Source organism: Aptenodytes forsteri, unplaced genomic scaffold, assembly GCF_000699145.1.
Source record: "Aptenodytes forsteri isolate BGI_AS27 unplaced genomic scaffold, ASM69914v1 Scaffold217, whole genome shotgun sequence".
NCBI lineage: Eukaryota > Metazoa > Chordata > Aves > Sphenisciformes > Spheniscidae > Aptenodytes > Aptenodytes forsteri.
In genome coordinates this window covers 4,371,617-4,387,473 of record NW_008796222.1, presented here as the reverse complement: position 1 = coordinate 4,387,473, position 15,857 = coordinate 4,371,617, and the positions used below count along the sequence as shown (strand labels likewise).

Sequence of the window (15,857 nt, the reverse complement as noted above, 5' to 3'; positions counted from 1 at the left end):
TGCATATGAAAAGACACCCCCCCCCCCCCCCCCCCCCATGAGGCCTAATAGACCACCATTATTTATAACCACTTTTCAAAGGGCTGTTCATGGTATTCACAGAGAGAAACTCAGCAGACATCTCACGACTGAAAACACAATTTTGGTCAGTGGTCTAATGACATTCAATCGTCTTCACAGCAACTCTGAATGCAAGGTCAGCACTCAACATTGAGATCCCAGGGCATTGGGGAAAAGCCAGGTCAGACCTTGCAGGTACAGAAACAGCTGGACATCAGCCTGGCCTTCGAGGAAGGGAAAAACTGAGAAACTGTGGGTAGTTACAGGTTAAAAATATGAGTCTCATGGTCTTTACCCTACCTTTTGCTTTCTGGCTCCTCGTAAATAGCTAAGTAGATCCCCTCCTTCCATCAGCTCCAGTATAAGGTACTGAGGTTCGTTTAACAGGCACACGCCAAGTAACTTCAGAATGTGGGGGTGATCAAATTTACTAAAGAGAAGGAAACAACCATAAGATTACATATGAGAAATCCAGCTGGTTGATAGCTAATAAAGTGCCTATAGCTGCAAGAATGAATGAGCAGTTTGGCCTTTACAATCCTGCCTCTACCAACAACGTGATTTAGTAACTCACAGTGCCTGGATTTGCTCAGTCATGGGGAGAGTTCAGGGACATCCTTTCAAAACACAGGCTTACACTGTACTTTGATGGGCACTCTAATGCATGCATGCGTATGAAAAACACACTTCATCATATTTCCAGGAAGCAAAGAAAGGTAGCCAAATGGCAATCTCATCTAGGCATAACATGAATTGCCACCTGTACATTAAAGGTATCGATATTATTTTAATAGAGTACTTTTACTACTATATTCACAGTAGAACTGCTGATTCAGAGAAATGCACAGAGAAAGGTAAAAGCACAAGGTGCAACACATTATCTTCACAATTCAGAGGACAACTGTTTCTCACAGTACATTTTCAAGAGAAACAAAATATGCAGAAGGAATACTTGCAGATATGCTAGTAATTGCCTGTGTGTGTCCAAAAAGATAGGGATTACCACAGAGCAATCGGCACACTCAGATCTAGCACTTTTCAAAGAATGAAGGATATTTATTGCCTTTGTCAGTGCCCGTGTTTTTACAATCACGTCTTGTGTTGGAAAATGGTTTTCCCTTCGCACTGCTGTGTGAAAGGACTTGCACCAGCAGTCAGAGAAACTTGACTCTATTGGGGAAACTGGTGGTGTCCAAAGTGCTGTCAAATGCCCCAGTGTAAACAAACAAATAAAACAGGGGGACGTTTTCCTTCTAACCTCTTTCAATTGACATAATCTTAGGTGTGGGCAAAGACTCTAGCAAAAAGTGTGATTTTGAGTTTGACAGTTCCACCTGGCCCCCAGCACATACCTCTCAATCAGATAAACTTTGGCACTCTCAAGAACAAAAAAAGGGGAAGGAGCACCTGGCACTTTCCTTAGAGCTCACACAGCCCTTTCTCTACTGAGCTGTCATTCCTTACTTCCCAAGTGATGGGATACACCCAAGAATTTGCTACATATATTTGTACACAAATGACTCACCAATAACCAATGTCAAATGACTTTTTGAAATACAGGCAACTCAATTTTCCCACTGCTGCATAGCAACAATAGAAGAAACAAAAAGTCCTTGCTTAACTGGGACAGTATGCATAACACTACAACCCAAATTTTAATAAACATCTAAAAAGGCAAGCAAAATGAAGTTGCATTTAAATATCTAACATCAAGGTTTGTAAACAATCAGGTCCACTTATTTTTCCTTTTGCCCTTGGTTTCATTTATGAGACCTTACAGATGAACATGAAGAAAAATCATTAAGCCCTCCACAAGGGAACTAAATCATTCTTTTTTCACATTAAAAAAAATGAAAGATTTAAAGCATATAAAACATACCAAATTTTTTTATTATTATTTAATGACTACTGGGAATATATAATATTTAAACTTTTCTATTCTTTTTGTCTCTATGTCTCATTGTATTGGTGCACATATGGGCCCACATCAGTGTTTACATTTAAATGTAAATTTCCAATATTATATATTTTTCCAGGATTTCTGGTTTTGGATTATTAGCTGTAAAAAGAAAGCAGAATTGGGGAAGCTTCAGAGACTTTAACTATGGGGACATATAATTTCCATACTACACAGAAAAGAGACCTTGACTGGGTTTATGACTGCCAGGTAGACTGAAGATAGATTGTAAGAAGTTTACAAACAACACTTACTCTTTGTCATGAATTTACACTTTAATGACATGGTTCCATTTTGCCTTTCACAAGCCTCTTACCTCACTCAGTGTACAGTGTGTGGAAAAAGTTAGGCAAAAAATGCAAGATATTCTTTTAAAAATATGTAAACACAAAAAAGAATGCTGTTCTTTTTGTTTCTATGTCTCATTGTATTGGTGCACATATGGGCCCACATCAGTGTTTACATTTAAATGTAAGAATTTCCAATTATATATTTTTCCAGGATTTCTGGTTTTGGATTATTAGCTGTAAAAAGAAAGCAGAATTGGGGAAGCTTCAGAGACTTTAACTATGGGGACATATAATTTCCATACTACACAGAAAAGAGACCTTGACTGGGTTTATGACTGCCAGGTAGACTGAAGATAGATTGTAAGAAGTTTACAAACAACACTTACTCTTTGTCATGAATTTACACTTTAATGACATGGTTCCATTTTGCCTTTCACAAGCCTCTTACCTCACTCAGTGTACAGTGTGTGGAAAAAGTTAGGCAAAAAATGCAAGATATTCTTTTAAAAATATGTAAACACAAAAAAGAATGCTGCGAAAACCAATTTCAGATTTAATAACACTATGTTTTCTGTACAGGATATAAAATCCTTCATTTTTCAAAAGATGCTTCTAATTCTGCACTCATGAAATAAAAGTCAGAGAAATGCAGAAGTGCATCTGAAAACTAAACCACACTCTCAGTCTTAAGATACCAGCTGAAAACTTCAGCTGAACTTCTACTTGTTTCTGTGGAGACTCTGGAAAACCAGATTTCTAGCTGACACACAGACCTTTCTGTGTGAAATTCTCACACTGGTGACATGCATTATTTTTTTAAGTCTACCTCAATAGAAGAGGTATGTGGCAGTCTCTAGTGGTAAGTATGCACATTTTAAAAAAACAATTTCCACAGTAAATTGAAACTTCAAGGCATCAGCTTGTTTTGATATGTTTATTTTGGTAAAATGGGATTAGCCAAATGTTGCCCAATTGCCTTTAACAACTAACTTAGTTTTAGGGGAGCAAAGATACTGAAATACATCAGTCCAAATCCCAATAAATCCATAATATGAGCATACTGAACTTGCAGTCTTTATCTTAAATTTTGCTAATCAGCTTTATAGCTTTATTTCCATAAGATTCATCAGTAGTGATTTAATTTTTTAGCAGAAACAGGAGAACACCCCAAAAATGCCACAATAATTTGTTTAGAGGAAAGTGTTGCTTTCATTCCTCTCGCAGGCCACCACCCTCACATGATAGTGGCTTCAGAGGGTGCCCAGTGGCAGAGCTGTCCCTACCTCATTAAGTGTGCCTCCTTCAAGAATTCACTCTTCTCGTGGTCTGTCGCACCCTTCTTCAAAGTCTACTCAACAGAAAGCAAAAATGTCATAGCACTTATCACATAGTGCTTAAGTAAAGCAAACAGACATAGACATGGCCTTAAATACACATTATTTTCCAGCAATCATTAAAAGGAGATAGGCCCAGCTTTAAGTGACTTGCAAGAAATACTGCAAGGAAATACCCAAATCTGTCAACACCTGTTTCTGTGGTATAACCTCTGAGCCAAATTGCTCTGCCCATCCCATTCTGTTGCCAGAGAAATACACAGCTGCAATTACCTTGACTGCTACTTTGGATTCTCCACTTCCATCTGCCAGGATATCTACTGCAGTCCCTTCATACACCTCTCCAAATGCTCCACTTCCTAACAGCTTGTGTAAGTTCAGTTTGTCCCGAGGGAAAGCTGGCAATGATTCAATCTCTGCTTGAGAAGGAAGAGTGCTACAAAACAGCAATACTAGTCACTTGTTAATACTTAAGAATGTTTGAAATGTTGTTAAAATCCTTCCTCAAATGAATCTGGTACTATTTGTCTCATCAGGTACATTTAAGGGGAGCTCAGGTGATGCCTAGATGTTTTGGAATCTATTGGAAAACACCAGGTCTTCTTCCTTCCCCGTGCACTTGCATTTCTTGCCAACGTGAGCGTGCAGGGTGGGCTAGGAGCAATCCAGGCCAGGGTGCGCACCAGGGAGCCAACATGGCAGGGCGTACTTCAGAGCAGACCTGCCCTGCAGTGCGGATGCAGCCCTTAACTCCACCTTGAAATGTCAGGGATGAGTGTACTGATGAAAACCAGTCCAGGGAAGCCCTATTAGATGTTTTTGTCCTGAAAATACATTTGCTCCAAGGACATACCTTACAGCAGAACAGGCATTGGCTAGTCCCACTGTCTCAGCCATCCCTCTGAGTTGAGTTAATTCTTTATCTTCCTTGATAAAAAATATCTGTCCAGACAAGGCCTGTTTTCTGGATTTCCATCTTTGGTGCCATACTGGAACAGAAAAGCAGACCATCAGATATTTCACTCTGAGAGCATCCCAGCATGCGAGCAGGCTGAAAGGCTACAGATTTTTTGTTATTCTGTTCAACGTGACCCCCCAGCAGCTCATGTAAGCAAGACATTTCCATCTGGCCACCATCTTTTTCCCACAAAACACAGACAACTGCTTCTTGAGCTGAGAAATCAGTCAAGCATCCACTTCTGTATGTGGCAAGACCCAAGGCCGAACGGCTGCTGCTATATCCCAGGGAGAGGATGAGGAGTGAGAGGGCAGGACCATCACATGTGGACATCTGCATCTCAGGCTAATCTCTACACCCTTTCTTCAGGGACAAAGGTTAAGAGGAAAAACATGGGACCCTTTGGTGAATAAATGCAGTACCCAACTCAAGAATTATAAGGTACAAGTTTTTATAAGGATACACTGGAACATCAGATTTTCTTCAGAATTCCTGTGCTCTCCCTGCAGGGAATCAACAGCAAGAAATGCCTGAGGATGAAGTGAATTGGTATCCTCTCCTTGATAGTGAAAACATAACCAGCCATCTCTAGGGCCTCAAAGGATGGGAATATACGAATTCCTGCTGGCTCCCACCCCGGGGATTGTTCAGCATTTCCCTAAACCTGGAGGCCAACCATCTCCCACCATCTGAATTGCCTTTTACTGAGGCCTGGTGAACCAAGGATATGCAAAAAACTCAGCCACATACCAAAACCAAATAGCATGACCACAGTCAAGCCCAGCACAACAACTCCGATCACAGCGGCAATAGCAATGATGGTGTCTGGGGAGATCATAGTATCTGTTAAATAGAAGGGAAAAATTGGTTAATGACTCTGTATACAAACCATATCAACCCTACGGAGCTGAGCAAACCTGAGAGAACCCTTGAGCTGCCTGCTGTGTAAATGTATTCCTCTGTAAAAAGCTCTCTTGTAGGCTGTATGTAGATGTCTACATTTGGTCAGACTAATCCTCCTTCCCCAGCTCTGGGCCATTCCTGTGGTGATGACCTACTGTGTACACGTAAAGAGGAAATGCTGAACTGTTTGACCACTCAAGGTGGGATTTTCAAAAACACCCACAGAGTGTAGGTCCAACGTTCTGGCCGAAGGCAAGAAGTAATCCTCACAGCCTTACCCAGTGTGGGAGCCTGCCTTTAGTTCAAGAATCATACCATAATGCAGAGTGCAGGGCCACAGAGACAAACCAGTATAAATCAGCAGAAGCAAATTTCAGGCCCACTGTTCTGTGCAAGAGACTGGATGAGCACTAGCAGCTGGGGACACCATATAAATGTCACCGTGTATTACCTCTTAGACACATTACTTTACCTGTGCAGCAACATCATTATTAAAATAGCAGGTCTCTCTTCATAAATCGGTATGATTATTCTGAATAAAAAACTTGATTAACAGGGTAAAAAAGTACAGGACATGCCTTCACCCAAAGTTATATCCTTGCTTGTGTCACTGTATTCACCAACTCCCAGCGCATTTGCAGCTGCCGCTCTGAACTGGAAAGTTCCTTCTAAGTTCTTGGCCTTCCATGTGCAAATACTGGCACAGGAGCCGTTGTAAACCACCTCCCACAAGGACTTCACTTTGCTGGTGTTGTCAGACTGCTTCCTGCAACAGGCACAGCAAAATAACACAGGTATGTCATTAATGCAGCGAGGACTCTTTACTGCTCCCCCCTTCTTCACTTCAGTTCCTTGGCCTTTGCAACATCTCTCTGCCTGCAGGAAAGCTCAATCTGATCGTGGGGTTTTGGCTACGGAGCAGAAAATTGTACCATGCCATTTCAGCAATGCTAGGAATCACACATCTTTAGCTTGGCATTGGAAATGAAATGCTAGAACGTTTTGGACATTAAAAGCTCCAGCACTTTCACCTGTTTCAGTGTACACCTCACAGCCAAGATTTCAAAACCTTCTTATTTAGCTTTCAGAAAAAAATAAACATTTATTTTTGTGGCCTGTTAGAGGTTTTTGTTTTCCTGGGCCCAGAGTAATTCAGTGGCTCTTGTGCATCAGGTTTCACAAGCTAAACAGGAAGCAAGTCATTGGCAGTGAAGACACAATTCTCTAGCTAGCCAGTTTCCCATAGTATCTGCTGACTGCTGGGTGTATTTCTTCCTTTCCCCATTGGACTGAGATTGATTGCTCACAATAAATTCAGAGCTGATTATTCACCAACCAAAAGAAGACCATGTATTTAAACTTGAAAGGCCATATCTGAAATATCACTTCATGTCATGCAGGACTGTAATATTTCATGTGAAATGACCTTCACGAGCATGTCAATCATTCTCCCAACACACTTTAATGCAGAAAAAAGGTCAAACACTTCTAAACCAGAAAGACATGGGAAAACTATATGTTCATGTCCTTGGTACGTACACATCCCTACCAGAGCTGTATGAAAAACAGGAGTTATTTCAAAGGGCTAGGCAAATATTTTCTAGAATACTATGCAAGTAACCTAACATTTTTCCACCTGGTGTAAAAGGACCATGAAGCTCAAAGCGAAATTCAGTCAAAAACATCAGCATTTAAATTGCAGGAGAAAAGCTTATTTCATTAAACTTAAAAAAACCCCCCACGCTTCAGTGATGCATTATGATTCCAGAGATGAATAAGAAGCTGGAGCCTGGAGAACACAGAGGCTAAAGCACAACCCTGACACAGACCAAGGGACTGTCCTTTCTTTACTCATCCACAGCAAGCCAGGTAAAAACTGGCTGTTGGCATATCAGAATTATTGTGGTCTCATAGCATGCAGGTCAGTGCTGCTGTACACTCACAGAACTGTACGGAGGAAGCTTACAGCACCAGGAAAGTATGTCTGAGTGAAAACTTATATAGGTAAAGTATGCCTGGCTCCACAGCGCTGTCAGTCCTTAGCTTACATAAGCACAGAGTTAACTGAGGAAAAAGAAATCATAGCTGAGTTTACAAAATTGCTTCCCTCCATCACTCCTGATTTCAAACAATGTCATAGGAATATCTCAGAAGATGGACCCTCCTCAGTTTTAAATAATGCATTAATTAAGCCTTGCACTTACTGCCTTAAACAGACCTCTCCAGAGTCATGGTCAAAAAATGAGAAGTTTCAAAGTCACTGCCCACAGCAATATACTCTAACCTGTCAATTCAGCCCTTCCAATGCCAGTGTGTCGTGGTTTAACCTCAGCCAGCAACTGAGCACCACACAACCACTCACTCACACTCCCCACCCCTGATGGGATGGGGGAGACAATTGGAAGAGTAACAGTGAGAAAACTCATGGGTTGAGACAACAACGGTTTAATAATTGAAATAAAATAAAATAGTAGTAATAATAATAATAAAAGAATATACAAAGCAAGTGATGCACGATGCAATTGCTCACCACCCGCCGACCGATGCCCAGCCAGTCCCCGAGCAGTGTCCTCCCTGGCCAGCTTTCCCCAGTTTATGTACTGAGCATGACGTCACATGGTATGGAATGTCCCTTTGGGCAGTTTGGGTCAGCTGTCCTGGCTGTGCCCCCTCCCAGCTTCTTGGGCACCTCCAGCCTTCTCAGTGGGTAGAGCATGGGAAGCTGAAAAGTCCTTGACTAGTGTAAGCACTACTGAGCAACAACTAAAACATCAGTGTGTTATCAACATTATTCTCATCCTAAATCCAAACCACAACACTGTACCAGCTACTGGGAAGAAAATTAACTCTGTCCCAGCCAAAACCAGGACACAGTGCAGGAATAAGTGTGAACTGGCATTCTATAGATGCCTAATGAGTGTGACATGTATAGTCCAGGCAATCTGTATTTGATGACAGAGCACTTTAAAAATTATCTAGTCATCCCGTGTTGGTGGGAATACCTTATGATTCTTTCTGGCAACTTTATAATGCCTGTCCATGAGTACTCTGAACACCAAGATACTTCTACATATATTTTAGCCAAAAATACATATTAAATGCTTGAAATTTGTGATTTGAAAATATCTCCAAATCTTCTTCTAATTCACCAACATATATCCGAATATATCCCTGTATTTCAGGGTTGGTCTGGAAATGTTTTTAGTGTATACATTCTTCTAAGTTTTCCAGGAATTTCTGGAAATGACGGCTACTTAGTTTACCTGAGAAAGAGATCCCATGAGAAAGGCCATTTGCATCATTGATATTTTACTCTTCCCATCAGAGCCAAACTGAAAGCCCCTGCACACACAGAGATTTGTTCTGGGCTACCGGAAGAGTGCCTGCACACATAGCTTACCTGCTTTCTAAGATGTAGTAGGTCAGGTTGCTTCCATTGTCATCAGCCTTTTCCCACTGTACAGAGTTTTTAGTGTCTTCTGCTCTTTTTGGAACTCCTGGCTTACTGGGAACACCAGCTTTGGCCAAACAGGGAAGAAACAGAACCCTTAAAAAGTGTTTATAGAGAGACAAAGGGCTAATGGGCCAAGAGCAAAATTTAGATGTGCACATGGGTGTTTAGACATACAAAAGGACTGAGGATCTAGATCAATAATCCCCATGGATAATTAATCTTTGGCCTTCTCTTTGTGATGGACAAATTTCAAAATTTTTATTCACATGCAGCCTTTCACCAGTAGTTATGAGTTCACATGAGGCGTTTCATTTCAGTTTCCTTCACTCTTTTCCTCTGTTCCACTTAGAAGTGAACCTCATTTCTTTCCTCCTATTACTTTTGCAGTTATGGTGCTGTTATTTATTTTTCAAACACACACAACTATTGGCTCTTAGTATAAGAAAATTGCCTGCTAAATTTTATGAAATATTTTGTTTGATTATCCACGTCCTTAAAACAGTCTTAAAATCTTGTTATCCTACACTAATTGCTTACCTGTAGTTTTAAAGCTTGTTGAAGAGGAAGTGCTTTTCACTCCTGTGATATAAACTACTGTTACTCTTACAAAGTAGTTGGATGAAGGAAGAGTTCCTGTGAGATTGCATGTGTAAACAAGATCTGCTGTGCACGTAGTGCTTGCAGGAGAAAACCAGTCACTTTTTGTTTGCCACTAGAAAAACAAAATATCATCGTGGTCAACTTTCTTGCTCTGCTGAAAATGTGTCACAGTTCTATTCCTGGGTAGATTAACAACTTCACCACCTTTTAATATTGTAGGGGAGAGATTATGCACGTGCTGTTTCAATCACGGGACTTTGTCCTCTTAGAGACCAAGGACACAAAACCTAGTTTTTTTCTTTGTTTTCAGGAGACCTACAAGTCTTGGCAGCCACAAAGGACAACAGATTAAGTGACCCCTTTACACAGCCAAAAGGATCCTTCCCCTTGCTTATCTCTGTGCAGCTTGTATTTCTGGATCACTGTGAGGTGCCCATGAGTTCAGCTTGCCATGATGTAATTGAAAGGAGGAGGTTTAGTGGAATTGTGCAATGAAATTTGTTATAGGGCAGATGGGAAATGTTTGGTGTAGGCCTAATAAATCTGATTATCTATATTAAGGAATCTACGTGATCCAGTTTAGCACATGACATTTTCTGTGTCCAGTGGTCCAGACATTAAAAACTGAAGCTTCCATCCATGCTGCTGTCACTGCAGCGCTTACTTCTACAGTCTGCACTACTGGACCCATTTTTCTCTCTGGCATTTTCTCGTAACCTCTATCACAGGAAAATAAAATTCAGATACTAGGCTGTAGCTGATATTTAATGCTGGAAACCCCTTTTCTTTCTTGTGCAGAACAGACATAGGATTTGTAGCTACCAGCCAGGTTGGGGGAGGGCAGCGAGGAAAAAGGGAGAGGACTCTACTGAAACAGGAGACCCTAGAGGAATTCTGTTGGGGTCATCCAGGATGTCCTTTGGCACTATGGAGTATTAAATGTTGCAGCTGCACTCCCCCTTGTTCCTGGCAAACACTACCTCCATCCTGCCCCTTCTGAGCCACTAAGACTGACGTCACTATGCCCAAATTAACCACTGAGAGTCTTCATATACATCCTGCCACCCTGTCCTGCTCACCAGGACAGAGTGGGTTAAATTTGCTCTGATCTGGAAAAAAACTAAGGGTTATTTTTACCTTACGCAGCTCAAACCAGAAGCTGGTTTCATTGACGTGCAGAGGAGCTCTCCATTCTAGCTGGAAACTAGTATTTCTGGGAACTATGTTGACAGGTGCAGGTGGAGTCTCAAAAGTTTTTGCAATAACAGGGACACTTTCAGAAAACCAGTTCTCGTCGGGATGAAAAGCAAGAACCTAGTAAGGAAATGGATGAACTGGACAGTACCAGACCAGTTGGAAAGGTGGCTTCAGCAACTCTGAGTGTTTGGAAGACTAGCTGTTTGCAAACAAGACAATATTCAGGCAATATAGATATAGGTGTAGAAACATTTTAAGCCTCACAGCTGTAGTGTTACATACACATCTTCAGGCTGGAAGTTCATGACCTAGAGTCCCCTTCCTCAGAGGCTCTTCTTAGTTTCTCATTTCATCTTTCTACCAAGACTTATCTCTTTCTAGACCTTTCTGAAATGCCACAAGCTCTTACACAGGCATGCAGATGTCACATCACATGCTGAGCAGTGTTTTAGAATCACAAAAACACAAGGTGAGGAGGTGCCTTAGCACGCTGCCTTCCACTAAGCCACAATCAAATATGACCTATGTTTGAGTACGCATACTTACATACCTACGTATAGATGTATAGATATATGTATATATATGTATTACCCATTATACCATCCAAATCATGAACGAAAACACAAAATCAAATTAAGGCCAGAACAGATCCCCTCCAGTCATCAGCTGAATATTCTCCTGGCCCATGCATGAACTGTGAAAAACACTCTCTGACTGTATTTGTGATGCACCCAGTGTGCATTTTGCAGACAACATGTTTACTTGGTTGCTTTTGAAAATGCCGCTCTGATGATAGCCCTGGTGTCTAGATACATCATTTATTGTTTTCCTTTTAACCCTTCATCTGTAAAGGGAGAAGCAGTATGTTTTGTTCTTACAAATCCACACTGGACATTTTTATTCCTCTGTTATCCTCTAGATGCTTGTATACCAACTGTTTACCATTTTGTCCTAATATAGTCCTAATAATACCTATATATGTCCTAATATAGTCCTAGTAAAACGGTATATGTCCTTAAAATAACTTAAAGTACTGAAGTTACACAAAGTGGCCTATAATTTCCTTTTTGAAGCTGTGACCTTTTTTTTTGCTATTTCTATGGGACTTCCTCTCTTCCAAAAGTTACAGAAGATAATCATGAACATCCACAGACTGTTTTTAACCACCTCCTTATATAGTTTAAGGCCATCAGATGCTGTTGACTTAAATACATATAACCTACATAAAATTCTTTAACCTGATCTTTCCTTCTCCTGAGCTGTTATGCTACTGTTGGCTTCACGCAGTTGTGTTAAATATCTAGTCACAGGTCTCCTGTTCCTAAAAACTAAACAAAAAGAAGCACTAGATACTGCAACCTATTCTTCCTTTTGTCTTCCTCTTCAACATACTAACAGAGCCTTTCAACTGCCTTTTTAGTCCTTGCTACTTTGAACTCCTTTGGTTCCTCCACCTTCTTGACGTTATCTCCACGTTATTATTTTCTGCTCATTCTTACAGCAATGACACGTGTTCAGGCATGTAATACTGCCGTTACTTCAGGATGTTGCTCCCCCTGCCCTGGTTGTCCAAAAAGCCTTGCTGCCTGAGTCTGACAGCAGGGGTGGCAGGGGGGCTGATGCGTCTGCCCCTCAATTCTCACTACTCATAGCCCAGCATAACTACGCAAGCCACCAAAGTTTTCGTGCGATGCTGATGTGGGAGTCCACGTGAACTGCAGCAGCTGATGGATGGGTATCCCATTCTGCTGCTTCTGCTAGCTAGCCTGGGGCTGGCCTATTATTATATTTCCTATCTTCCTCTGTCTATGACTTGCCTGGACAGTGGAAGAAACTACTTCTTCTATTGCACTGACAGCATCATATTTCAATGAAATCCAAAATCAAAGGGTTTGCAACCACCCTTCAATATTCTTGTCTACAGAAATTGTCTTCAAAGGCCACCAAATAGCCAAGACCCTACTTCCATTTTTAACTCATTGTTAGTCCTCTGCATTTGTTAAAGGGCCAACATTGATATATTGTTATTGTTGTGAAGTTTGTAGGCATATTTTATAATATACTTTTATTTAAAATGTGACTGCTGCAAGACAGAATCAGACAAGTATTAATTCAGTCATCACCTATATATGGATATATCAGATACTTTTTGGTTTATTGGACTAAGAAAAAAAATATTTTTCAAGGAAAAGCAGCAGTTGGCAAAATGGCTGAGTCTGCTCTTGATATAACATGTAGAGGTTTCACCTTTATGAGTTTCAGTTATGTTGCTTTCCTGAGAAAAGCCTTTATCTTTTGACCATGACCCATTTGCACTCACATAGCCCTGTTTATTGCACTACACCTGGTCCTTCACAAGCAGGTCACAGTTCCAGGCATCGTCCTTTGAGAACAGAGGTTACCCATCACTTGACCCTCTCTTAGCATGTTGCATGAAGTATCAGGGCAGTAACAGCAGGACTGCAGCAGAAACTCCTATTTACTCTTGAGATCTGTGAGTTGCTCCCCAAATAGAAAAGATCTCAGTTCTAAGGTTTTAATCTGAACAACCTATGTAGGAATAAACTGTGGTGTTTAATTTTCCTTAAGGCTAAAGGACTGAGAGAAGTCTGCCAAGTTTTGAACTCATATTTTCAAAACACACATATAGCTTTCCAGAAGAGCAGTCTAAAGATTTACAGGTTAGTGAACAAACAGGTAAAGCTGCTTGTAATTATACCTTGAATAAATTGTTTGTTCTGGATTGGAGCCCACTGACAGACCAGGCAAGTGTCCCATTTGGAAATTCACTTTTTCGCAAGGGTGTCGCTGGTACAGGAGGTAATAAATTGACAGAGATTTGGTAGCGGATGGATTCTAGAGGTCCATTTGGCTTCAAAGGTTCACTCCAAGATATGTTGATGGTGGTGTCAGACAAAACCACTGTCTTAATGGAATCAACTGCCTCTGGTACTGAAACAGAAAGAAAAATTAATCTCCTTTTAGGTGCAGATCTCACTAGCGTTTTGTTTGTTTGTTTGTTTTATTTTTAGAGAAGTCAAGAAATGTCACTGAGGAAAGAAAAAAGGTTATAAACGTATGAATATGATCCATTTACAGGACTGACACTCTACACATGTAAAACTCATATTCTTGTATAGTCAGTCAGCTGCAGACAAGTTCAAAATATTTTAAGGGACTTCTTTAGTATCTCCTTGCCTATCCTACCATGCAAACAGACAAAAAAACCCCACCCAGATGCTGTCCTATACCTCTACATTTACAGTCATATCACTGAATTCCTGCTCTCTCTTAGTTTCGTAATCAGGGTCTCAGATGTGAGTTTAGTATGATGCTTACTTGGATATGCACTAGAAAAAGTACCCATGCACCATTCCCATTGGAAAGTCTTTTCTTGAACAGAAAAATCTGAAGGACGAAAACCCAAAACTTAGCATTGTTTGCTATGATTTACAGTTTTGCTCAGAAATACATGGTCTGGCTGAGCTGTGTAAGCAAGAAACTGGATTGCTGGTCTGATGTCCTTGCCAGCTGGTTACTCACTAATTGTTTTGGAAAAAATCAACCCTTCCTTTGAAGCTTTGAGATCACAGACTTTGAAATATGACACGCCCCAACTCTACATTAAAAATTCTTTTTTCCTATTGAACTGTCCAGATGATAGGTAAAAAGTTAAGAAGTCATTACACTATTTATGTTCCCAACATATCAGAATAATGAGTACATATGCTATAATTTATGTCCTAGTAGCAAGACTGCAGATTTTTTAAGTGAAATGTGCAGAAGCTAGACTAGTAAAGAAGACAAATTTCTCATTTCACTAGCTAAAACATATGTGGAGTAAGAGTGACACTCTGTGGCAAGAGCAATGCATTAATTTTTCCAAGTTGCCTTCCTTTTTTTTTCATTCCCTCTATCTTGCTATTTGTTGGAAAGTACAGATTAATCCAAGTTTCTTTCCTTTCATTACAGAATTGAGGGAAAGACAGAGGGAATTCACACAGCTTCAGAGGTGTGAAATAGTGTACACACTTCAAAAGGCTCTAGCAGCATCTGATTACAATTTAAACTAGCAGTTACATTCATGAAATTGAGAACATAAGTAAGTGCCAGGACACATATACATTTGGTTTACAGCTGGTTGGAAATTTTTCAACAAATTGTGAAAAGCTCTGAATGCTGATACAAATACATATTAAAAATGCTCAGGGTTTGGGGTCTGGTATGTTTTGGGGTTTTTTTTGGTTGTTGTTGTTGGGGGTTTTTTTTGCCTAGGAATTTTTTGAGCCCAGGGAATTCACACAGCTTCAGAGGTGTGAAATAGTGTACACACTTCAAAAGGCTCTAGCAGCATCTGATTACAATTTAAACTAGCAGTTACATTCATGAAATTGAGAACATAAGTAAGTGCCAGGACACATATACATTTGGTTTACAGCTGGTTGGAAATTTTTCAACAAATTGTGAAAAGCTCTGAATGCTGATACAAATACATATTAAAAATGCTCAGGGTTTGGGGTCTGGTATGTTTTGGGGTTTTTTTTGGTTGTTGTTGTTGGGGGTTTTTTTTGCCTAGGACTTTATTTTGATCCCTATGTTTTGTTTTGCCCCAACTAGAGAAGCCCGCTTTGAGTTTCATGTTTCATTTTAACTTGAGACTGAAAAATTCCATGTCAGTGGAGCAACCCTGTCTCCCATTTCATATGCTACCTTTATGTTTTGCCACTGAAAGGGTGTACATTGCTGCAGGATGGCTTAGTTTACCACACAAAGAAGCAACAGTGTGAATTCTTGCCACATCCCAATAGTATTCAATCTTATTCAATCAGTGTGTCAAACAAATTTTACAATACAGATGTGGATTCCCATGCAAAGAATTGAAATCTACTGATCATAGGCCAGCTTTTCTTATTTTTTGCCATAGACTCCTTAGGAATATGCTCATAATATTCAGAGATCCACATAGGATGAGAGCCTATTTGATTGATGCCACAGATGCTAAGAGATCTGACTGTTAAAAAGAAAAAAAAATAGCATGGTTGGAAGAGAATCATAGAATCATTGAGGTTGGAAAAGACCTCTAAGGTCATCGAGTCCAACCGTC

General features: G+C 40.4%; 1 protein-coding gene across 1 annotated transcript in view; it reads right to left on the bottom strand.

Annotated features, from left to right (window-relative positions):
- ROS1 (ROS proto-oncogene 1, receptor tyrosine kinase) overlaps nucleotides 1-15,857 on the bottom strand; it is a 79,002-nt gene that overhangs the window by 18,709 nt on the left and 44,436 nt on the right. Inside the window, exons 30-39 of the mRNA XM_009289129.2 lie at nucleotides 13,473-13,705; nucleotides 10,694-10,870; nucleotides 9,494-9,668; nucleotides 8,903-9,020; nucleotides 6,081-6,268; nucleotides 5,350-5,442; nucleotides 4,495-4,630; nucleotides 3,915-4,077; nucleotides 3,591-3,655; nucleotides 361-490 (exon numbers count right to left, since the gene is read on the bottom strand). Of these exons, the coding sequence (XP_009287404.1) occupies nucleotides 361-490; nucleotides 3,591-3,655; nucleotides 3,915-4,077; nucleotides 4,495-4,630; nucleotides 5,350-5,442; nucleotides 6,081-6,268; nucleotides 8,903-9,020; nucleotides 9,494-9,668; nucleotides 10,694-10,870; nucleotides 13,473-13,705 (1,478 nt within the window). The remainder of the gene's footprint in view (nucleotides 1-360; nucleotides 491-3,590; nucleotides 3,656-3,914; nucleotides 4,078-4,494; nucleotides 4,631-5,349; nucleotides 5,443-6,080; nucleotides 6,269-8,902; nucleotides 9,021-9,493; nucleotides 9,669-10,693; nucleotides 10,871-13,472; nucleotides 13,706-15,857) is intronic.